The sequence below is a fragment of the Primulina eburnea genome, chromosome 5, assembly GCF_022965805.1.
Source record: "Primulina eburnea isolate SZY01 chromosome 5, ASM2296580v1, whole genome shotgun sequence".
Lineage (NCBI taxonomy): Eukaryota > Viridiplantae > Streptophyta > Magnoliopsida > Lamiales > Gesneriaceae > Primulina > Primulina eburnea.
In genome coordinates this window covers 4,141,023-4,164,454 of record NC_133105.1, presented here as the reverse complement: position 1 = coordinate 4,164,454, position 23,432 = coordinate 4,141,023, and the positions used below count along the sequence as shown (strand labels likewise).

The 23,432-nt window shown below is 34.8% G+C and overlaps 5 protein-coding genes across 5 annotated transcripts; 2 read left to right on the top strand and 3 right to left on the bottom strand.

Annotated features, from left to right (window-relative positions):
- Nucleotides 1–6,231: 6,231 nt before the first annotated feature.
- On the bottom strand, nt 6,232–8,080 carry LOC140832487 (uncharacterized). The gene is made up of 5 exons (XM_073196543.1): nt 7,882–8,080; nt 7,639–7,759; nt 7,290–7,393; nt 6,663–6,794; nt 6,232–6,502 (listed from the first exon to the last, which is right to left on the bottom strand). Exons 1-5 carry the CDS (start codon nt 7,882–7,884, stop codon nt 6,476–6,478), a joined length of 387 nt encoding a protein of 128 aa, XP_073052644.1. The 5' UTR covers nt 7,885–8,080; the 3' UTR covers nt 6,232–6,475.
- A 470-nt stretch (nt 8,081–8,550) lies between these two features.
- LOC140832486 (uncharacterized) lies at nt 8,551–10,381 on the top strand. The gene has a single exon (XM_073196542.1). The coding sequence runs from the start codon at nt 8,661–8,663 to the stop codon at nt 10,122–10,124; it is 1,464 nt and encodes a 487-aa protein (XP_073052643.1). The 5' UTR covers nt 8,551–8,660; the 3' UTR covers nt 10,125–10,381.
- Nucleotides 10,382–14,628: 4,247 nt separating this feature from the next.
- LOC140832485 (protein NRT1/ PTR FAMILY 5.6-like) lies at nt 14,629–17,757 on the top strand. Its single transcript, XM_073196541.1, has 4 exons — nt 14,629–15,049; nt 15,702–15,919; nt 16,033–16,577; nt 16,658–17,757. The coding sequence occupies exons 1-4, from the start codon at nt 14,914–14,916 to the stop codon at nt 17,520–17,522; spliced, it is 1,764 nt and encodes a 587-aa protein (XP_073052642.1). The 5' UTR covers nt 14,629–14,913; the 3' UTR covers nt 17,523–17,757.
- A 427-nt stretch (nt 17,758–18,184) lies between these two features.
- LOC140832484 (putative receptor protein kinase ZmPK1) lies at nt 18,185–20,886 on the bottom strand. The gene is given in 3 exon segments (XM_073196540.1): nt 18,185–20,400; nt 20,402–20,608; nt 20,610–20,886. Coding segments are annotated over 3 exon segments (2,484 nt in total). The 5' UTR covers nt 20,829–20,886; the 3' UTR covers nt 18,185–18,342.
- Nucleotides 20,887–21,358: 472 nt separating this feature from the next.
- LOC140831630 (ABC transporter G family member 23-like) lies at nt 21,359–23,417 on the bottom strand. The gene has a single exon (XM_073195372.1). It carries the CDS (start codon nt 23,315–23,317, stop codon nt 21,365–21,367), a length of 1,953 nt encoding a protein of 650 aa, XP_073051473.1. The 5' UTR covers nt 23,318–23,417; the 3' UTR covers nt 21,359–21,364.
- Between the last annotated feature and the right edge of the window lie 15 nt (nt 23,418–23,432).

The following is a 23,432-nucleotide window of genomic DNA, read 5'->3' as shown; positions in this document are numbered from 1 at the left end:
TCGATTTCTTCGATCCGTTGCAATAGGTTCACCAAGTTGTCTTCCATGTATATGTGCCCGAATCCCACAGATGAATAAAGAAAATAAAACATGGACACAGTAGCTGTTTGGCTGCATGCATGTTTAGTTCCAAAAACTTTCAAAGTTTCCGTGTAATAATTTGTCATAAAATTTAAGTTTTTGTTCTAGATTCGGGCAAGCGTTTGACTAAGAATTTCGTGAAAATTATATACGGATCAACGCCGAAAAATATGCCATATTTTAAAAATTAAATTGAAGTCATATTAGTTTCATGATATATATAAGATAAATTTTTTTTAATAAAAAAATAGAAATAATTAGAGTGAAAAATTGGAAGATTAATATGCATATACATACATGAGATATGCAGTATTCATAAAGAGTAATTAGTGGTTTGGAAGAGGTTCCATCATCCCGTGGATAGGATTCAAAGGATGAATAATACAAGAGATTGGTCCTGTTCCTACAAATCATAGGGTAAGGCTAGAGTTTCTTTCCTTTGATTCGATATATATATTCGGAAATTAAAAATTATCTAGGCAAGAAGAAACATATACCATAATCTATTCTCCACATACAAGACGTTTTCTTTACTCACATCATTTCATGTTGGCATGGAATTATTAATCGAATCGCGATTTATATATATATATTAGTCAAATATATATATATTTGACGTGGTATTATTTCATCGTTTAAGACATTTTCAATAATTCAATGTTTTATTTTTTGTTTGTTTGCTAATAGATAGATATATCCGATGAGTCATGTTCAATGTATGGCAACGAAAGAGACCTCAAGATTGGATGGTAATATCAACTTGGCCGGTTCCACAAATGAATGTGGAAAATTCAAATTATATAAGATGCATCAACGTGTGGAAAACATCGTTCGAAGATTTTGGGAAATATAAGTTTAGTTACTTAGGTTGTTTGGACAAATTTATTTGTCATATCACAAAAAGAAACATACCAAATTTTAGTTATTATAGTTTTTTCGTAATATATACAACGGGTGATGATCAAGCTGCATATATGTATCAAATTTAATTCTATTTTAAACAAAAGTTTTTTCGTTATAATATACAATAATTAACAAATCTTAAGTTTATAAATCTAAACTCAAGAGCGCCAATAGTATAAATATAAATAGAGATATATATACTATTTATAGAGTTTTAGTACCAAACCTCTTATTGAAATATCGAAAATGTAGAAAATTAAATAATACAAATAACGTTCGAACTAGCCTAGACGATATGAAATATGACTTATAAAAAATCGAGTTTCCCTTCTAGCGAATTAAGTAAGCATGTATGTGGGTCTGGAGGCGGCGCGGGTGAGCAGTTGGCTTACGTCTCTGCATCTCTTTTTCAATCTTTCACAGCCATTATAATAACGGTACATGGAATTTATAAAAATTAATTTAATTATATTCAATTTTTTTATAAAATAATATCTATTGATAAATATTAATAGTAATTGAAAGTTAAAAATATCATCTAGAAAATTTATGTTTGGAAATGAATTAAATAATTATAAAATAGAAAAAGAGGGGAAGACTGCCTACTCTTGAGTATGCAATACAAATTTATAATAATATGGATAATTTGTGTACTGTACATAAATTTACAATTTTTTTTTACCGAAATATAAATTTTCAACTACAAATTTAGTATGTATATTTTATTTTTAGGATAATTTGATTATGAAATATATATATACAAATATTTTTTTATGATATTACTAGACTACAGTAAACTTATTTTTGAAATATTTAGCTTAAGGGAGAGTCTATGCTCCTCCTGGAGTTTTACTCCCCCTCCCCATAAATTGACATGTGTCTTTTTTATTAAAAAAAAAAACTCATTTGCACTTTTTTTTCTCTTTTTCTTCTTTCCTCTCTCATTCTCTTTTTTCGTTTTTCTCTTACTTAATCTTGATTTGTCATTTTTTTAAGACTCATTTCATTATTATTTATTTTATTTTATTAGTATTCATACTTGTAACCATAATATCCCTAATAATGATCCCAAAAAAAACATCATAATAAACTTTAAAAATTACAAGGAATATCAGAAAAAAAAATTTTAACTCGTCATAAATTTTATGAGTTATAACCATCAACAAAAAATGGCCATCGTTTCTTTCAAATTTTATAATTTGTTTATTAAAATTCATAATTTTAAAATCAGATATTTTAAAATTAATAGTGATAATATATTTGTATTCATTAATACGACACAAAAATGCAAATTTATTTAATTTCAATTCTATTTAATTTTTTTGAGCGATAATTTATGTAAGTTTTTGCATTTATATATGTTTTACTTTCATTTTTAAAACAAAATTTAATTTATTTAAAACATTCTTATTTGGAACAAAAATTAATTTTTGAGTCCATCAGAAAAATAATTAATTATGTGAGGTTCAAAAATACTCTAACTCCAAAAAAAAAAACTATTACTCCTAAAATATTCATACTAATTTTAAACTTATCCTCTTATTTTAAAGGAGTAAAATATAAATTAATATTAATTTTTAAAATTATTGAAAACAATTCATAATTCATAATTTTATTTTATTTCTTTAAAATATATCTTTTTAGTTATAACTGTTTCCAATTTAGTTTAGATAATTAAAAATAAAATATATGAAGAATTTCTTGGAATATTTAAATTCTAGCATTTAGATTTTGAAAATTTTAATTAATATATGGTCAAAGAATGATAATAAAAATATGATTAGAAGTAAGAGTGGATCATAAATTTAGATTCTTAAATAAACAAAATTAAAAAAGGAGGAAAAAATGAGAAAAAAAATAAAAAAAATCAGGTGAAAAAGATAAATAAGAAAGAAAATATAAAAAAAGAAAAGAAAAATGTAAAAGAATGAGACACGTGTCTATTGTTATGAGGAGGGGGAGTAAAGCTCCTGGAGGAGCATAGACTCTCCCCTTAGTCTACGCGAATTAAATACAGAAAATGTGTCTCATAATTAATACAATAAAAAAATTGACATAATATGTCGACGACAAGTCTTCACATGTTCTATCCACCTTCAATTTGCGGCGTGTCTAAAAGATATCTTCTTTTGTTTTGTCTTTTTTTTTAAAAAAAATATTATTATTACGATTTTTTCTTTTGTTCACGAAGTTAATGTATACAAATGTGGAACGACCCCACCCCAAATAAATACTTCATCTATTATTTAGTACTCCCGATGCATATATATTTTCTAATTTTTTATAATATATATATATATATATATGTTCAATTTTTTTAATATTTATGTTCATAATTTTATTTTTAAAATTTTATTTTATTTATTGTGTTTTTATCTTTTTATTTGTTTGTTTTTGTTCTAATAAATTATTTTTTTCATAGGTAAAATTTTGGAATGAAATTGGTGAAACTTATCAATATCTCAGAAATTGTTTTATTTTAATTTTATTAAAGGTTGAAAGACAAGTTAATAAAAATTACATTTGAAATAAATGCAGGGGACAAGTAAACCCAACCTACTTAACCATATATAGAATATGTGACCAAACTAAAGCAATCATCTTTCATCAAATTTAAAAAATCAATTATCTACTATCAATCCAATGAAGCTCCTGATTGGCAACACTAAACAAGAAATCAATTCTAAAAACATAAAAACGATCGTCTCAAAGATCAATTTTGTAAGATAAATTTTCAACCAGACTCCAACTATAATTTTTTTTTTTATTTTTCTTCGTTCCACTCTACTCTTCTAAAAATAGGGCTCAAAGCCATGACAATGGAATGTGCTTTGATGACTATTATGGGCTTTTGGGATGGATACCTTTTTGGCTGGCCCAATCTGAAATCAGTCTGGATTGAGAAATATAGCTGCCACTCCCAAGTTCCATTTTTTTTTTCCAACATATTTTTTTGATTACACGAGTGTGGGGAACTTTACAAGAGGAGAGGACACTTTCCACAACTCAAATAAATTAATTACTGTTTTCAGCATTTTTTAGCGGAGCATTTTAATTTAAGCGGCATCATTTCTTTCCGGGATAATTATAATTTTGGTCATGTTATCTTTTTTTTTTTTTTTTTTTTTTTCTATTTTTGGTCATATTAATAATGAATTTATATGTTTTTTTTTGTCACGTTAACAGTGAGTTAGCATTTTAGTTCTGTAACTTATATATTTTTGCGCACGTGGATGTTAAAATAGATTTTTCAAAGAAAGCTTTCATATGTATCTTGATTTTTCTAGAATATTATTTAGAAGAAAAATCGACAGATTCCAGTTAAAAAGATGATAAAAAATGGAAAAAAAAATATGTGCAGGTTACATGCCTATAGTAACAAATGTACCGTTAACATGACTAAAAATGAAAATTTATGGTAACAGGACCAAAAATGAAAACAATATGCAAGTTACATGACGAAAAATGCAATTTAATTCTTAACACGATCAAATATAGAAAAAAATGAAAATTACATGACCGAAAATTTAATTTCCCCCTTTGGTTCCTTTTGTTGATTAATGAAATTGGATTATGAAGAAGAAAATCAGAATTAATTAATCTATTGTAGGTATACTTGAATCATTAATTCAAAAGATATAGTCTAATCTTGCCCTTGATATTCCATCGATCTAAGAGTTTCGTTATATATTTTAATTTCAGATTTATATATTCTTATTTTTACAAAGAGAAAAAAAATAATACATCTTATCATAGTAAAATTAAAAAATTTAAGTGACGACTGTTTCCAATCTTCCATGGCCGCCATATTAATTCCGACTCCAACATCATGAACCTGTTTAAATTCAATTGATTTCGTCAAGTGTTGACAATTCATGACAACCCAAGAATATGCACAAAGAAGGGTACTCAATGTAATTTCCAGCATGCATATATGTCAAAACATGAAGAATAATTTACAAATTCAATTGCAGGACAAATGAACTCATCTCTTGTTATAACTTGGCCGTGGCCGAATGTCTGGATGTGTGTGCTTCTTCCTACGCATCCCCCCTGTGCCTATCGAAGTTGTTGCTTACATTTCCGAAGGAAAAAGAAAATAACCAGATGTTATAACGTCACACAAGAATACATCCTAACATGATATAAACGGGATATGTGTTCAAGTGCACACTGCATGCTAGCTGAAGCGATAAGAACTGAAGAATTCAGTGCAATAAGCATTTAATATCTATTTAGGGGCAAGATTTAATTAGCCATACATATTTTTTTGACTAAAGCCAGAGTTTGTCGCACAGTTGATTAAAAAAAGGAAAAAACTAGACATGAAATCATCATTAAGTTAAAGACAAGATATACACCATTTGGCATGGTTCCAGCTGCAGGTCCACCACCGAAATGCCATGGATTTGGTGGACCGGTGAGTCTAAATTGCACCCTGTGAGCAAAAATATTATCATGGAGTTGAAGAAGCATGTTTTTTGTTTGTAAAACATCCTATTTGGAACCACTTGTTTTAGAAAAATAATAATAATAAGCTTCGAAAGATGTCCGAGTTTGTCGAATATATAAGCTACTTGTTCCATAAGGCTTGTCCACCTTGTTTCTATTTATTGTTTTTTACTTGCTTAATTAACAATATTTTACCCTTCATATTAATTTTATATTTTTGTTTACCATTTTAACATATATTAGTTACTTCATATCATTAACATTTCCCTTATCTTTTGTTTTTTTATTTTCGTTATTTATGGATCCATAATCACATAAGCTTTTTTTCTACTTTAAAATTATAAATAGGAATGATATTTTCAAATATTTATCTATTCATATTACTTATTTTATTATTTTCACTTAAATACAGTGCTAAGTTGCTACAATACACCCGGTTAGCTTACTTGATAAATGATCATAGTCTAAAATACTTCTCTGTATTTTTTTCACAAATACAACAGAGATGAAGGAGACTAGAAATATGAAAATCATTGTCCCTTTTTAACTTTGCCAAGAGATTTCTAGGCTTAAACATTTATACTGTAACATTTGGTTTAATATTGTATGATTCATTTTTTTTAAGAAGGGATAAATTAGAGATGTATGTTTCATGATTACTAATTTTCCTTCATTTATATCTCGAGCAAACTAATCAACGCATACAGCTCGAATGTAGCATAAAACCAGAATCAAGAAAGTGGTGGCCTCAGCACCAAGAATCACAGCTTGATCTGGAGTAACATAATCTCGTGATATAGAAACTTTACTTCTCAATTAAATTACGAACTGACTGCATAAACGAACACAGCATAAGTTTACTGCATTTCTCATGCTATATCAATACACAACAGACGGTGTACAACCCAAAAGCGATAAAGACAAAGAAACGGAAAAGAAGAGAACGCGGTGATATATTCCCATGTGACAGGAAAAATCACTCAGTCAGAGCCTCAGGATCGAACAAGGGGCCCATCACGCTGGAACTAGCATTACACAATCATATCAGAAGCTTCTCGATGGCATCCTGCATTAGGCAATATCAATTAAGAAAATCACCATAGATGGTCTATGAGCAAACAGAAATTAAAAAAATATGGGAGTCGCTCACAAATTACATTACCGTTATTAATGCAAATTCTGAATATAGCATATCGATAATCTATTAATAAACAGGAAAAAATAACCTTCAGTTGCTGTATTTGAGATTTCAATTGGCTGCCTTCGTTGCTGGTCACTGAACAAGCTATAACTGGTCTGGTAACTCCACATGCCCTACCAAGAGCTTGCTTTGATGGAACAAAAACATAAGGCACATTCTGCACTCAAAGACAAAAGATCAGATAACTTGTTTAGCCTCTGAAACACCAATAAACAAAACCAAAAAATATCAAATTTGGAGCAACACTTGAGGAGTTTTTTTGTGCTCAAAACCATCCCAAGTAACTCATACCTCATGCTAATTAAGTTTCGAAAGTTCCATTTAGTTATTTAATTTACACAATTAAGCATGCCAATCCATGTGATGCCCGCAGAATGATTTTTTCTTCTTCAGATTTTCCATCAGAATTGACTTCAACTCATTAAATAGACCTGTGATCACATTAAAAGTAAAACACTACGTCCTGATCCTTAGTTCCATCAGTTTTAACTGCAATTGCATGGTTTTTAGAAATGATTAACAAGTTTGAGAGATTGTCCACACAAAAAGGCTATGCTCGGGCTTCACGGGAAGAACGGTTAACTGTCAAGTCAAACTAACAGGTCCATTTTCAAAGTATATTCAAACAAAACTTTCAAAGTAGAAAAGTAACCTTATCTTCAGCAAGAAGCGGAAGGTGAAGAAGAATTTCGAGAGGCTCAGTGTCAGCTGCCATAACAATGAACTCCGAAATTCCTCTGTTGAGAGTCTTAGTTGCTGCAACAAACACACACACATGCATTTCATCATCGACATTATATCAACAAACAGAGCAAACCGTTTGGTGCACCATTGGATTCCGCGAAGGACCCCGATGCAACTTAATGGGGCGTCGGCGTAAAACATAAGTTTTTAGATGGATCTAGAATAAAAATTGCTTTTCCCCCTCCCCATAGAGAAGCCAGGTCTTCTTCTGAAGAAAATATTATTGCAGAAGCACAGAGAAAACGTGTAAATTTCACCTTCATTAGCACCCTTCTTAAGTTGTTTGTAATTTGCAGCTTGCTGAACGAGGTCCATGATTGTGATGGTTAGCTGGGCATCTGCCAACGGATACGCTTTTGGATTCACAGCTTCTCCAGTCTAGACACACGCATAACAAATCAAATAGAAAAGGAAAAAACTTAACAACGAATAAGAAGTATAAACGAGTTCGGGAAATATCAAAACTCTGGAGATGAGAGAGGAAATCACGAAAGAATTACCATGGTTGCTGAGTATTCTCAAGGGGAGGTTGCGGGAAGACACTGCGCCAAAGAAATTAGGGTTTGTGAGGGCACTAATATGGGGGATGGATTAGGGTTTAAATGGAGTGGCCACAAGATTGAAAATATTACAAATCAACCCATGAGTTTACTCTACTATTTGCGTAGTCCCCCAAGATATTTTTTCCTTCGTTTCTAGTCCCAAAGCTTGAAAATACTACACTTGTGCTTGTTTTATGTACTTGAATTTGATTATTCATTTACCAAAGTATTTATTTTAATAACATTTAATAAATGGGTTGGGTTATTTTTTTGGTACCAAGAAAAGTCATTAAAAATATATAAAAATGATAAAATTGTGATTAATTTGAGCGATAAAATATTGACATTAGGCGATAGTTGATAAATAAATGGCACCAAAATCCGATATTTAAAATAAAATATCATATTCAAGTAAATAAAATCATTTTGTATTTCAAATAAAAAGGACTGAATTAGACGTCGACATTTGTATACGGAAAGTTAGGAAAATTTCAAATGGACAAATGGCATGGACTCAAAATTGTCAGAGCCCGTTTAAGAAATGGAAAATATAGCCCAAAATATGAAAACCCAACCTAGATCATAGGCCCATATTGTAAAAATCAAAGCCCAAATTAGACACGCCTCTAATTTTCAGCGAATCTCATCTCCATCTCGGATTCTCCATGTACCTTGCAGGCTTGCACATACAGAGAGGAAGCTTTATTTTAGAAGTTTTGTGGTAGTTTACGGAAAAAATGTCAATTCATCATCTTTATGGCTCGGTTTCAACACCGCTTCATTCTCTCTCATCGGCTAATTCGGTGGCGGGCGGATCGATGTCGGTACAAGTGTTGTTCCTCAACACAAAAATCTCAAAACTTTCCCTCACTAGCCCGAGTAATATTCCATCTGAAATGATGACGATTAGGATGGGAGGTGGGCCAAGAACGTATCCAGGAGGGGTCACGAAGTGGCAGTGGAAGAGAATGCAGGCCAAGAAAGCCAAACAGCTGCTTCAGGCCCGTTTAGCCCGAGAGCGACAAATCTACGAGATGAGAAAACGGGCAGAGCTGAAGGCGGCGGTTTCCGAACTCGAAAGACCGTGGGAGAGGATTGAGAAGCCTCCATCTTTGTTTTCCATCAGTGCTGACGAGCAGTTGAAGGTGCTGGCGGATAGGTTTCAGAAGCCTGGTGGGTTCGACTTGTGGTCCGAGAGAGACGGCCCGGAATTGTTCAGGCCCGATAATGGGCTTCCGTCAACAAGGTTTTTCCCGAAAGGGGTTGTTCATAGTGTAAAACCTTACGGTAGAGTTGGGAAAATAGGTGATGGGTATGATGAAATTGGGAGCTTGAGCCCAGAAGAAGATACAGGGACGAGTGGAGCTGATGGAAAGGCGAGTTTGCAGATAAAAGGGATTTACAGGAATCCCAAGAGGAGGTCGCAAAGTGAATTCGAGAAAGGGAGCAATGGGGTTGATTTTGGGTCGCGTTCTGAGAATGTTACACAAGAATATCAAAATACGAAAGTTTCGAAGGAAAGATTTGGAAATAAGGGCTATAGTAGAGAGCCTTTGCATGATTCAAAAATGAGATTTCAATCTAGCAGGCGCAGTGGTAGGCTGGATACTAGTTCTGGTGATCCCCGCAGAAGATATATACACGGAAAGGGTGAAGATTCGAATTCAGGAGTGTATGATACGAGCAATGGGGTTGATTTTGGGTCGCGTTCTGAGAATGTTACACAAGAATATCAAAATACGAAAGTTTTGAAGGAAAGATTTGGAAATAAGGGCTATAGTAGAGAGCCTTTGCATGATTCAAAAATGAGATTTCAATCTAGCAGGCGCAGTGGTAGGCTGGATACTAGTTCTGGTGATCCCCGCAGAAGATATATACACGGAAAGGGTGAAGATTCGAATTCAGGAGTGTATGATACGAGCAATGGGGTTGATTTTGGGTCGCGGTCTGAGAATGTTACACAAGAATATCAAAATACGAAAGTTTTGAAGGAAAGATTTGGAAAGAAGGGCTATAGTAGAGAGCCTTTGCATGATTCAAAAATGAGATTTCAATCTAGCAGGCGCAGTGGTAGGCTGGATACTAGTTCTGTTGATCCCCGTAGAAGATATATACACGAAAAGCGTGAAGATTCGAATTCAGGAGTGTATGATACGAGTAAGCAAAACGACGGGAGCTATGGGTTTGAATTGGATGTCTAAGGTTGTGATAAATATTTACTTGTGAAAAATGAAATCTTGATGCTGTAATTGAACTATGGTATATAAAAATTGGCTTTACGGGGATGGCAATTTCACCTTGCTCTAGATATCATTCGCCATTTTGTCGCCCCATTTTTTAAGTATGTAAATATTTTACTGTTTTTCTTGGGATTCATGAACTGTAAAACGTTAGAGGTTGAGTGTGGAAGAAATATACCAGTTGCAGGAGATATATGACTAAATACTTCCCATCGTCAGTGCCTTTCTTCTTTGGATTGTTAAAACTTTGGCTGTCTCTAAGTTAATGCTGTAATGAATCCTTGTGCTGTGAATTGCCATTTTCTTTAAGTTATTTAATTCTATTGGTTTAGTCTATTTAGTTGCTGCTTCTCTTGACAACTGCAGATTTGGTCATTAGTTTTGGTTGACAATCTTGGTCACGGTTTGGATCTCTCTCTTCGTTCTTGTTCTTTTCATTGTGTTGTATTCGGAGATCTTTTCACTCTGACCCCTCGTAGCGAGAGAAACATAATGATTTATTGGTGTGCTATTCAAGCAGCAGAGACATAACTATGTTACAGTACTTGAACAATTTGCTATGCTTTTGGTTCATCATTTTTTTGATTAATTTCGGAAAGGTCCTCAGCTTCAGAATTCTGCCAAATAAGGTCATAAGGTTCACAATCTGCTAAATGGTCATAGTTAAGAAATGGCGCGAAAATGCTCTTGTTAAGTTGGATGTTGTGAAGTCATGTTACTTTGTGATACCTATTTAATCTATGTCTATGATATCCATTAGAACAATAATTGATGCACCTATTTTCTCGCACTTACTCCTACGTGGTGAGGATGCTATTGTGCTTTCCTTTGGTAGAATCGACACATTTTATGAAATCTGTCATCTAAAACTTTTCATCTTGATGGTATTCCAGCCGGTTGCGTTTTGTAGTTTTACTTTTAATTTTCGTGTGGCTTTGTTTGATTAATATACGAAATCTGAGGCTGGAGTCGAAGATATATTTACGCTGGAATTAGCATGTCACATTTACATGAGTGGTGGCAGCACAAATGCATTTTTGTGGTTGATGGCACAAGAAGAGACGAATAGCATTATTCTCCTCTAAACTAAAATAAAATTTATGTTCTTAATTTTCAAAATTATAAGTTATATCCTATCCTAGTGCATAAGGTGTGCGCGTAGATCGTATCATGGAAATAAAAGTCAATGGCTCTGCACACGTGCCAAGTTGCATGACCAATGTCCATTTTCTTTGATAATGGCAGCATATGTCATTTCTACGCATGTCCATGCCTTTTATTTTGCAGGAATGGTTTCTTTCTTACGATGCTGTTGACTCTAGCTGATTTGAGACCTTGATATCAGCATACCTTGTTTCTTGGATGTGATGGAACTCACTTTATCCCCATGCCCACCGTCCAAGAATAATGACAATACGAACCACATATATACAACTCCACTCCAAGCTACTGGGTTCAAGGTAAATCAGCGCAGGTAAGAGATTGAAATACATGGTCACGTCAAGCTAATGAATAGAGATTTTGCATGAAGGGAAACAAGCCTCTTACTTTATCTAGGGTGTCCTTATCAGTACTTAATGGTTGACACTTGACAGAGAGTGAACAGACATCCTCACGGTAAACTGAATCCTCATTGTGCTGATGATAGAAATACATGGTAATGGGAGGAGTTTAAGTACATATTGAACGAGGAAATACTAGGGAAGTTTCTGTAATTAAGCCTACTTTAAGTAAAATTATCCTTTCTGAATACTTTAATTCGGCTTCTGGTTAAACTATCAAGTTTAGTCTGCCTTCAGATTCTCTCTTCTATCTTATCTCGGAAAGATGGCATGCTCTATCTTGGGAAATCGAATTTACCCTATTTAGATATCGATTGAATCAGATGTAAAGAAACCTGAAACGGGTCTGAGTATCTTTCATTATTTGAGAGTTTTCCTATCGCTATATTAGCTAAGAACTAAACACATAGGATCAGTTTCAGGGATGGCTCCACTCCAATGGAGACAAGGGACTGATCCACCCTGATATTAGTTTTGTGTGGAAGAATCATTTTATCTTGTAAAAACCAGTTAGATCAATTTGACAAGTAGGGATAATCATCTTTAGTGTGAAATAAGAAATCTTGTACATTTCCTCGAACTCAAGTGCTTAACATTTGGATCATAGTTTTCAGGGAAAATCCTAGTGTGAACAAAAGACTTAAAAGTTGATTTTACAATAGGCAAGCAGCTATTATTTGTCTTCATGTTCATACCCTTTGGCCAAAATTTCTGATTTGATATTTCGTGGTAAACGCCACCACTTTGGGTCGAAAGCTAGCAATTATTTTGTTTGTGGAGAAGAGCCATTGCCAAAATTTATCGGGTCATTTTGAAAAGAATTGCTGAATACTTTTCCTACTTTTTGTTTTTTTATTACTCAAGTACCATTTGGGAAATTTAAAAATCATTTCTTTTTATTTTGTATTTTTCAAAATTAATAAACAGATAGATGGTCTCATATATAGCACATTTTGTTGAGAAATCAATAGCAAATATTAACTGAATATTTTTTATCCTTTGTATTTTAACATTATTTCACAATTTTTATCCTACTTCATTTATTTCACATCCCTTCTTTTTAGCTGTTTTTATTTATAAGCATTATTATTATTATTATTATTATTATTATTATATAGTACTATACAATCAAAAAATTTGTGCTTATTATTAGTTTATCATTTATATTTGATTAAATATTTTATATACGACTATTTTAATCTTGATTGATATAGATTTTACTATTATAATTTTTAAATACATTACAAATCAAATTATCTACATGAAAAAACAAAAATTAATTTCATTTCAAAAATCAACTTTTATTAGACAACATTCCGTATCATTTTTTCAAACATAATTTCGTTGAGCGAATTTAATATAGCTTATTCTTTTCTATTAATCGTAGGAACTTCTCTATGATCAAAATTCGATAAAAAAAAATTTATTACTAATATTCGATTCGATGTGACTCGCATGTATGACCATTTACATCCAAAATTATCTTTCTACTTAACTCGGATGTCAATTGGTGTTACCATGTTTTTTATGCGTGATCGTGAAAAGTGATTTAACCCAAAGTGGAGATATTGGACGAACAAATTCTTTGACTTTTAATCGAAGAATCATGTTGAAACTATTATGAAAGTAGAATCTGAGGAATTCTACACTATCTCCTCAAATTTGCATTTATCAACCCTCTGAATAAGTTCAATTATTATTTTAATAAGTGGGATTCCTATGATCTTTGGGATCTTTTTGCAATTTAAGCAAATATCCACCACTAATCACTTACCAAAATAATTGGCCAATTACCAATCTATTAATAAATGGTATGAGAAGTAATAAGTTCTTTAGGGTGGGATTAGTTATATGATAAAATTTTCATTTTTATGTGAAATTAAATGTGATGATTACCAATCAGTGACTCGTATCTCGTTTTACACTAAGATCTCCCGTTTGGAACACAAGGTCAACCCCTAAACTCAAAAAAAAATGTGATGATCACTAAGTGTCTTATTTTTAAGATTTTTCTATACATGGAACAACTCAAGAAAAGGTTTACTCCTACAATTTATGTGTAATAATTAATACTGGTCTTTTTTGCATAGATATGCCAGTAATATAATATATTTCAACAAAATTTAATATTTCAAGGGAAAAAAATTGACATGATGGTCCATGTTTATTTAGTGGAGTTGAATTCTACTCGGGCTTGTGAGGCCGAATTGGTGCCATCACTCATGACGGAAACAAAGATATTTCATACTCTTGAAAATCAACTCACCGACCATCCAGGATTTTTTAAGTTTATTTATTTTTTTAAACATAAAATTTGTCATCTCGATGTGCTTTGAAATCACACAAGAGAATAATGCCTTTGATTGAGTTAACTTCTTAAAACTTCTTTGAATCTATCATCTTGATATCGTACGTCTATCACCATCTCATGCTACAAGTCAAACGGTATTTAAGATATTATGAATCATATTTATCGACGAGACTAAAAATAGAAAACCAACATCATTTGACTTGGATTTTCCAAGTTCGTATGAGAAGTAAGAATGTTTAGAACATGGATATGTACGAGTCATGAACTCTCGGGTACAAAGGTTATGAGCCAGCATCACATCTTGTGCTCATGATCTAGATTCTAGGGACTTGGTCCCCATCAAGGCCACTGTTAACGGTTTTATTAAGGACTTTTAATTGGTGAACATACAAAAACTTACATGGTTAGAATCAAATATTGGAGGGATAAAAGGAAATGGGATGCTATTCCACGAGCAATTACTCTAGTGAAAGTGGATAGAATCAAATAATTGACAGCAAGTTTTTCTTTTTTTTACGGTTTATCCATCTTCTTAATCGTCATCACCTAACAACATTTCATGGCAATAATCCAAAGAGCTACTAAAGAATGGTGGATTCTATTCGAACCCGATCCAATTTTACAAGGAAATAATTGTCCTTTTTTCCTGAAAATTAAAATTAGAAAAATTGAATTCCTATATTATTTATTTAAAAAAAGTACTTTTAACTAGTTCTACGTGCATCAAGTCATTGTATTGATTAAATTTTTGGTATGCTGATGATTCTATGCATGTGAAGTGGCACCTTTATATATCAGAAAAACCAAGCCAAGTTGCCAACCCACCAAGAGCTAAGCTGGATCACCAACTTGTGAAAACTAGACGAAAGAACTTCGAATGGAGCAAGTAAAGAAACAGGGAACGCAGAGAATTAATGAGGACAAATGGGTTCATGATTCTTCGGTTGATCATAAAGGAAGAGCTCCTCTTCGAGCCTCCACCGGTTCGTGGACAGCTGCCCTTTTCATCATAGGTAAACGAATGAATCATGCGCATCAGACGCGTGCGACGTGCTGAATTTCTTGCTAATGAATATGTTTTCAACTCCATGAAACTAGAATGCTGATTACAGTACTTCTGTTTAACTTTATTTTCTGATGATTATGGAAAAAAATACGAGCAGGATATCTGTCATACTTCATGTTCGAAAATAATCGAGCTGCTATTATATAATGTGGAGTGTTATCAACTCGTTTGCCACAAAGTAAATATTTATGAAGTGGGAAATTAGATCAAGTTAGAATCAGTGCTCCAGTTTACCAAAAATATTACTAGCATTTTTCTGCATCACGCTTCAAGAATTAGTCCTTCTGTAACGTGATCCATGATTCTCCACTATCTCCATATTAGGCAAGAAGTAAAAATAACTTAATCTTGCATCCCTTGCTGAGTTCCAAAAACTTAAAAATAAAGTTTGTGGAATTAGAATTCAGATATCGTGGAAATGTTAAAACAGAATCAGGTAAATAAATAATAAAAAATAAATTGATGAAGACCTTACTCATAAAATTATCGACAATCTTCATTTCATTAATGAAATTTCTGAGAAGATTTAGGGAAAATATGGAGTGTCTCATGTGCATACGCAGTAGCTTACAAGAAGCCCTTTGGAATTTCCTTTGCAGCCATCGAGTTCGGCGAAAGGTTGAGTTATTTTGGAATAGCAACAAGTTTAATCATATACCTCACAAAAGTGATTCATCAAGACCTGAAAACAGCAGCAAAAAGTGTCAACTACTGGTCTGGTGTAACAACTATGATGCCTTTACTCGGAGGATTTTTAGCCGATGCTTACCTTGGCCGATTCTACACAGTTCTAGCCTCATCCATTGTCTATCTCCTGGTAACATGATCTTTTTTTCCTTCCAATACTATCGGAACGGAGTCTTTAAACATCTGATTTTCATTCAAAGAAACCGTGTATATATAATATTGCCACTTTTTATGTAAAAGCAGGGGCTGCTTCTGTTGATGATGTCTCGAATAGTCCCGGATTTAAAGCCATGTGGAAAAGTATATTGTCAGAATCCTCGAAGAATCCACGAGGTGTTCTTCTTCCTAGCAATCTATTTGATCTCGATAGGCACTGGAGGACATAAGCCAGCATTGGAGAGCTTTGGAGCTGACCAGTTTGATGATGATCATCCTGAAGAAAGAAGGAAGAAAATGTCTTTTTTTAATTGGTGGAACATTGGCCTTTGTTGTGGTCTCTTATTAGGTGTAACAATTATAGTTTACATCCAAGATCACATGAGCTATGCTGCAGCTGATATAATTCTTACAGCAGTGTTGGCTTCCTGCACTGTCATATTTTGTACAGGCAGGCCATTTTATCGTTTTAGAAAGCCGACCGGAAGTCCCTTAACACCAATGCTACAAGTACTTGTAGCAGCCATCGGCAAAAGAAATCTTCAATATCCAGCAGAACCTGATCAACTGTACGAAGTTCCAAGATCAGAAAAGACACAAAGGAGGCTTCTTTTTCACACCAAAAAGCTCAAGTAAGAAATCTTATTCCAAAATCAATGAATTTAATAAAGGGGGTATGTTACTGAATATATAAGTTCATAATCTTTACCAGGTTTCTTGATAGAGCTGCAATAATTGAACTCGTGCAAAATCCAACAGAGAGTGAGCTAAAACCTTGGAGACTCGCAACTGTAACCAAAGTAGAGGAAATGAAGCTCATAGTCAACATGATCCCGATTTGGTTCACTACTCTGCCATTTGGTATCTGTGTAGCGCAAGCTGCTACATTCTTTATCAAACAAGGTACAACATTGAATCGCAAAGTCACCCACAATTTTATGATCCCACCAGCCTCGATATATTCAATGACAGCGATTGGGATGATGGTCTCTGTTGCAATCTACGACAAAATCCTAGTGCCCTTCTTGAGAAAATTAACGGGAAACGAGAGAGGGATTAGTATTCTCCAAAGGATTGGTTTTGGGATGATTTTCTCGGTTGTCACTATGGTGGTGGCGGCCTTGGTTGAGAGAAAGAGACTACACATAGTGGAGAAAAATCCACTCGAGGGTTCAGTTTCAATGAGCATTTTCTGGCTAGCACCGCAATTTCTTATAATCGGAATAGGCGATGGATACACCCTAGTGGGATTACAAGAGTACTTCTACGACCAAGTGCCTGATTCTATGAGAAGCTTAGGCATTGCATTTTACCTCAGCGTCATTGGTGTAGGAAACATTCTTAGCAGTCTTCTAATAACTTTAGTGGATCATTTAACAGAAAAGGGTGGAAAAAGTTGGTTTGGCAAAGATTTGAATAGTAGCCGACTCGACTATTTTTACTGGTTTTTAGCCTGTGTTACGACTGTCAATCTAGGAGCCTATGCCTTTATTGCAAGACGGTATTCTTACAAGAATGCACAGAAAACAACAGCAGCCTCTGCTGATGGTCCTGTGGGTGATTACATGGTAACATAGGATTGAATTACATCTGTCTGATCATATCCCAAGTTTCATATCTACTACTTGAGAGTGCATCTAGATTGGTAGGTACTCTGGCTGCACGATCTGCAAAACTGGTTCCTTTTTCCAACTGGGCCTGATTATCAATGTTTACCTGAAGATTTAAAATAACTACAACTCTCAAAGAGTTCATGTTCCATTGTACAAGATTTCAAGAGCAAATTCTACAGCATAACATGTGAGTTTTATGCATTTCATGATTTCAAAATATTGAATATGTAATTCAAAAAAAAAAAAATTGAATATGCATGACTTAATGATCTGGAGATTAAAAGGTCCGTCAAGAAGTAATCTAACTGCATTTATCTTTACTATAAGTTAATTAAATTGTTATCTAATTAAAGTAGGCCTAAGACATATAAACCTAAATTCAATTCTGGTCTTCCTCTTTGTTAATTTTTCAAGAATCAAGATGATTTTTTTCCCTATAAAATTATAATAGGAGGAATTTTGCTTATATAAAAAAATGATTAAATTTTCACACACTTTTATATACGATCGATACATTAAATTTGAATAACGACTTGTGGTGGACTGGTGCTTTGGCGGGGCGTCGACTCATCAGATTAAATATTAATTATGTTTTAAAAAAAACAAAATATTAAAGAACATGTCAATTTGTTTGAGAAATAACAATAGATTTATTTTTGTTTTAAACCTGCATAAATTTAAAATAACAGGACAGTTTTCTATACTGTCTCATAATACTATTTTTAATTTTGATCCCTGAAAAGCCAAAAAAACTTGAAGAAACTGGTGGCAGTTATTGCTAGTTCTAGATTTGAATTTCCATCTCATTTTCACTTTCCAATAGTGTTTGCACCACAGAGGCCATTGTTGGCCTCTTGTTTCTATCTTCATCCACACAACGAACTCCTGTTTGAATCAGAATTGCTGCTTGTTTTCTGCTAAATTTGCCCTCCAATCTTGAATCCACGATGTTTTCGATCCAAGATGAGCTTCCTATCTCAATCTTTTTCCTTGTTACCCGTGCAAAATTTGCGAGAGTGGATTCATTTTCATGTCCACCTTCATCTTCCACGATCCAATTTGACAGCCTGATCCCCCTTACCATTTCCAAGATCACCACTCCATATCCAAAGACGTCTACTTTTGCAGTGATGGGATGGTTCAGTGCCCATTCAGGAGCCATGTAGCCTTTTGTCCCCCGGATTCTGGTGAATTCTGAGCCAGGTCCTCCTCGTTGTGTGAGTTTTGCCAGGCCAAAATCTGCAATCTTTGGTAAAAATTCGGCATCAAGAAGTATATTTTCAGGCTTCACGTCACAGTGTATGACCCATTCTAAACACTCGTGGTGGAGATAGGCCAACCCTTTTGCAGTGCCTAATGCCACTGCATATCTTTGTTTCCATCCGAGGAAAGTCGAGTCGAAAAGATGCCTGTCGAGTGAGAGGTTTTCGACATATTCATAGACTAAAAGGCGGCGTCTCCTTTCAGAACAAAACCCCAGAGTTCTTACAAGATTCATGTGATTGATCTTTCCAATGGTACTGATCTCTGCCCAGTATTCTTCTTGTCCTTGAAATACATCCCCTAACCTCTTTACTGCCACGACTCTTTCGTCTGATAGAACGCCCTTAAAAACAACTCCCGAGCCTCCTCTTCCCAACTCCTCCTTGAAATTTCCTGTTGCTTTCTTCAGCTCACTGTATCTGTAACATCTAAACTGACTGGATATCATGCGATATCCAGCCTCAACTGAGGCTGGAATCCCGTGTTTTCTGAATAAGAACCACCATCCTAGTACAACGAAAATCAGTTCAATTGTTCCAATAGCTATAGCAAAAGAGTAAATATACACCCATTTCACCCTTCTGTTGGCAAAATCATACATAGAGGGCGAACCCTCGAGAACAACTTCGTCACTAGATTCACAAGTCGTACTTGAGGCATGAAAAATATTGAGGTCTTTCGTCTGCAGTTTTCCAGGGATCTTGATGTATATACTTGCTGGGAAATCGGGAGAAGCATAACCATTCAAAAGTGCACTCTTCACATAACAGTACCCTTGTCCCAATAGCCGATAACTGAATCCTAGACACCGAAAATCCTCCGAACAGAGTTGACTACACTGCTCAAATGTCACTGGAAATGTGGCATTCAAATCATAACCGTAGAAATCTGTATGAGGGATCGCCAAGAATTTCACCATTCGAGAATTCAACAGGCCTTCATCAAACATGGCCTTGCATCCGAAGTTCCAGTCACTCGGATCTACCACCTTGAACCCAGGAGGACACACACACTTAGGTTCCGGTGCATAAACACATATGGCGTTTCTCCCACACACGCCTCTTACATTACAAGGTTCTATAAGAGCCTGCCATGTCACATCCCACAAGCCGGTCGAATTAACCAAGCTATAAACTCTTAAATTCCCATCATAATCCATTGTCAGCCTCCTTTTTACTCCATAACCAATATCAGAAGCATTAAACTGTAAAAGATCACTTGACAAAAACCTGCCCATATCATCTAAAACCGCGATTCTGCTTCCGTTATAGTTAGTTCTACCGTATGTGTAAATAGTATTGTCAGGATTTGGCCAATAAGAGATGGATGTGTCAGGGCTATCATATATCAACCTCAAAACGTTATCACTACCAAAGTACAGATTAAAATAGCCCGTTTCATAACTACCATTTCTTAAAAGAGATGTTAATTTTGTAGTCTTGGTGAATCTTTGATACGGTAAAAGCGTATCAGTGGGAGAATCAAAACTTTGCCAGAGGATATCACCTTTAGGATTTGTCAAAACAAGATTCCCTGAATCAAGAAGCTGAGCTGCAGCAACATCAGTAGAAGTTGTATTGGCTCTGCCACACGATGGTGTCATCGATGTCCGTCAAAACCATCGCCCCGTCTCGCCGAAACGTCACCTTTGAGCCTTTGCGGTTGACTGGTCTGTCCCGATTAGCCACCCAAACAACAGTTTTGTCCCTGGAGTTTGTGAACCAGATTGCAAGCCAGTAGGCATTGGTTCCGAGGCCGTAAAATCCACAAGTGAAGGAGTTGTCAGGAGGAGGTGATAAAGTCTGATTCTTTTCCGACGGAAAGGGAATCACCTCTTTCTAAAGATACATGCGATCTTGAAGTTGCAGAATGAATAAAGAGCAAGAAAAAGAGTAGGAATGGAAGACAGAGAGATTCAAGAATTGGGCTCTCCATTTTTCTGAATGTGAAAATGGACGAGGGAAATAAGCGTAGAATAAGTCGTATGTCGGCTCCATATTTGAGCATGTATTAGTCTTTAGAGAAGACGTTTGAATACTTGCGGACATTGACGATGGACCCGGCGGCTATCCACCTGGTCTTGTATTAAATGATAGTGTAATTCTATGAAATATTATTTAATTTACTTCCAATATAATTTGCATGTTAATTATATTAACTAAACTTACAATGTTGACTATTATTGAATGATTATAAATATAATAGTTATTACAATCTCGTATAAAAAAATGTTGTAGGACAGTATTATTATTTTAATCGCCCAATAATTCCTTTCAGAGATATGACGGATACAAAAGTTGACTTGTAATGACAGTTATTTGATAGTAACTGAAAATTTTGACTACTACACTAAATTGAATATTTTAATTTTCTGTAAATTAGACATACCATTGACCCGATTAATCAATCACAGTTATCATCAAGAATACGACCGATCCATCAATCGGGAATTATGCTCGATAGTTGTTCCCTAATAATCAATTATATAGTTGTGAGACATACACCAAAAACAAATACACCAATTTAAGTTTCTCGGGTACAAATTAAAATCTTGTTTTCAACACTTTTCGTGAAAGTATGATCCAAGAAAGCACTCGATAAAATACGAAAAACATCAGCATAATCCCAACATTAATCCACCTAGTATCTTTGTCCAGTCCTCTACTCTTCAACACATCTATGCCGGTGAGCGAACAATCCAACTTATCTCGATTACCTGTCCCAATCTTTGTCAAGAAACATGTGTTTCTTTTACTCCAATACTCATTAACAACAAGAGAATCCAAAGGGTAACGATAAAGGGAAACATAATACATAAACAACCAATACTTTGGAATGAACTCTTTAGGAATAAAATACCCAGAAAATAGAAAAAATGCACCAAGAACAGTGCCGATTAAAGAATTACCAGATATGAAATCTGGCGAAACAACACTTAGAAACAGCACAAGAGAGCTTGCCATGAGAACAATAAGCCAGACGGTGAAGGTGAAAAAGGCGAAAGCAAAAGCTGAAGGATTTAATCCAACAATCCAGTATAAAGGAACAGAAAACAGAATAGAAACTAAGAATAAAAAAGGGCAGAAAACTATTGTGTTGGCTATCAAGTATGATGAGATTTTGTATGCACCTCGGGATGCTTCTTTCATTAAAACATGGTGTTCTTGAAGGTAAATGGGTAAAGCTTCTATTGTGGAAGAAAGGAGAAAGCTGAGACTAAACGCGAAAAGGCCCAATACTTCTGCAACCCCTCCCCCTTCATTTTTCCTCACTTTTATATAAACACTGCCCAACCCAAACCCCCCTACAAGCGCTTGCATTGTGCGTGCCAACAGTAGTTGCTTTGTTCGGAAAATGATCTTCCAAAACCGTAGGCAGAGGACCGATATTTCTAATAACCACGAAAAAACAGACTCGTTGACAGTCTGTTCGTTGGCAAGTTTTAGTTGCAACATTGAACAAGTGGGACGTTGTACAACTCTCTCTACTTGAGATGGATGCTGTTTTGAGCATGATTCCTCAAGACTGGAGATGATTTCCATGGAGAACTCGAGAGGGTTTATCTGTGGTGGGATTTTGTATCCTAATCTTGTAATGGCTTGTTCAAGTTTCTCGAGGGAGCCGTTATGCACGACAGAACCATGTGAAAGAATCAAGAAATTAGGAATGAATTGCAAAATCCTGTAGCTTGGTTGATGAATGGCCAAGATTATGGTTCTTTGTTTGAACCTAGCTATCGAAGAAAGCAGCTCGATTACTTGAAGTGCCGAGCTGCTGTCCAGCCCTGAAGTTGGCTCATCCAGAAGTAATACAGGTGGATCATGGATCATGTCCACTCCAATGGACACCCTTTTCCTCTCCCCACCTGAAATCCCTCTATTTTCTTCATCTCCAACAAAACTATCTGCAACATGCATCAGCCCCAGTTCTTGTATCAGGCCTTCGATCCTCTCATTTCTCTCTCCAACACTCATTTCTTTGAGCCTAAACTTGGCGCTGAAAACAAGTGTTTCTTTGACCGTTAAAAGAGGGAGCAGAGTATCCTCTTGTGCCACAAATCCACATATTTTCCTCAGCTGGACTTGGCTCGTTATTGCATGATCATTTAGTGTAATGCTCTTAGGATCAAAATCTATGTTGTTTACTCTGCCTGAAACTATTCTTAGCAGTGTAGACTTACCAGTGCCACTAGGGCCGACAATGGCTAGGATCTCAGAGCTTCTGGCGGTGAAAGAGACAGATTTAAGAATATGGAGAGTCTTCTCCTTCTTCAAACCGTAAAAACGAAGACGAGAAATCGATGCATCTCTTGTTATAGCGTAGGATAGATTAGTTACATTAAGTGCGTAGACCATTGTGGATTGGTGGTGTTGGAACGGGGAGTAATTACAGGAGGAAGATTGGCTATTGGACTCGTCTTGTGATTCAGATGTTGAGAAGAGTACCACAGAGTCATTTTCAAGGCTCGACCTTGGAGCTTGAAAGCATTCTGCCATTTTCAGCGCAGTCAAGGTTTTGGATGCTGTCAGTTGGTCTACTTGATAGGAAGTCTGGATCTATAAGGAAGATGCGGTTGAACTAACCTCGCTGGTTGGTGAAAAACTTCCTTTT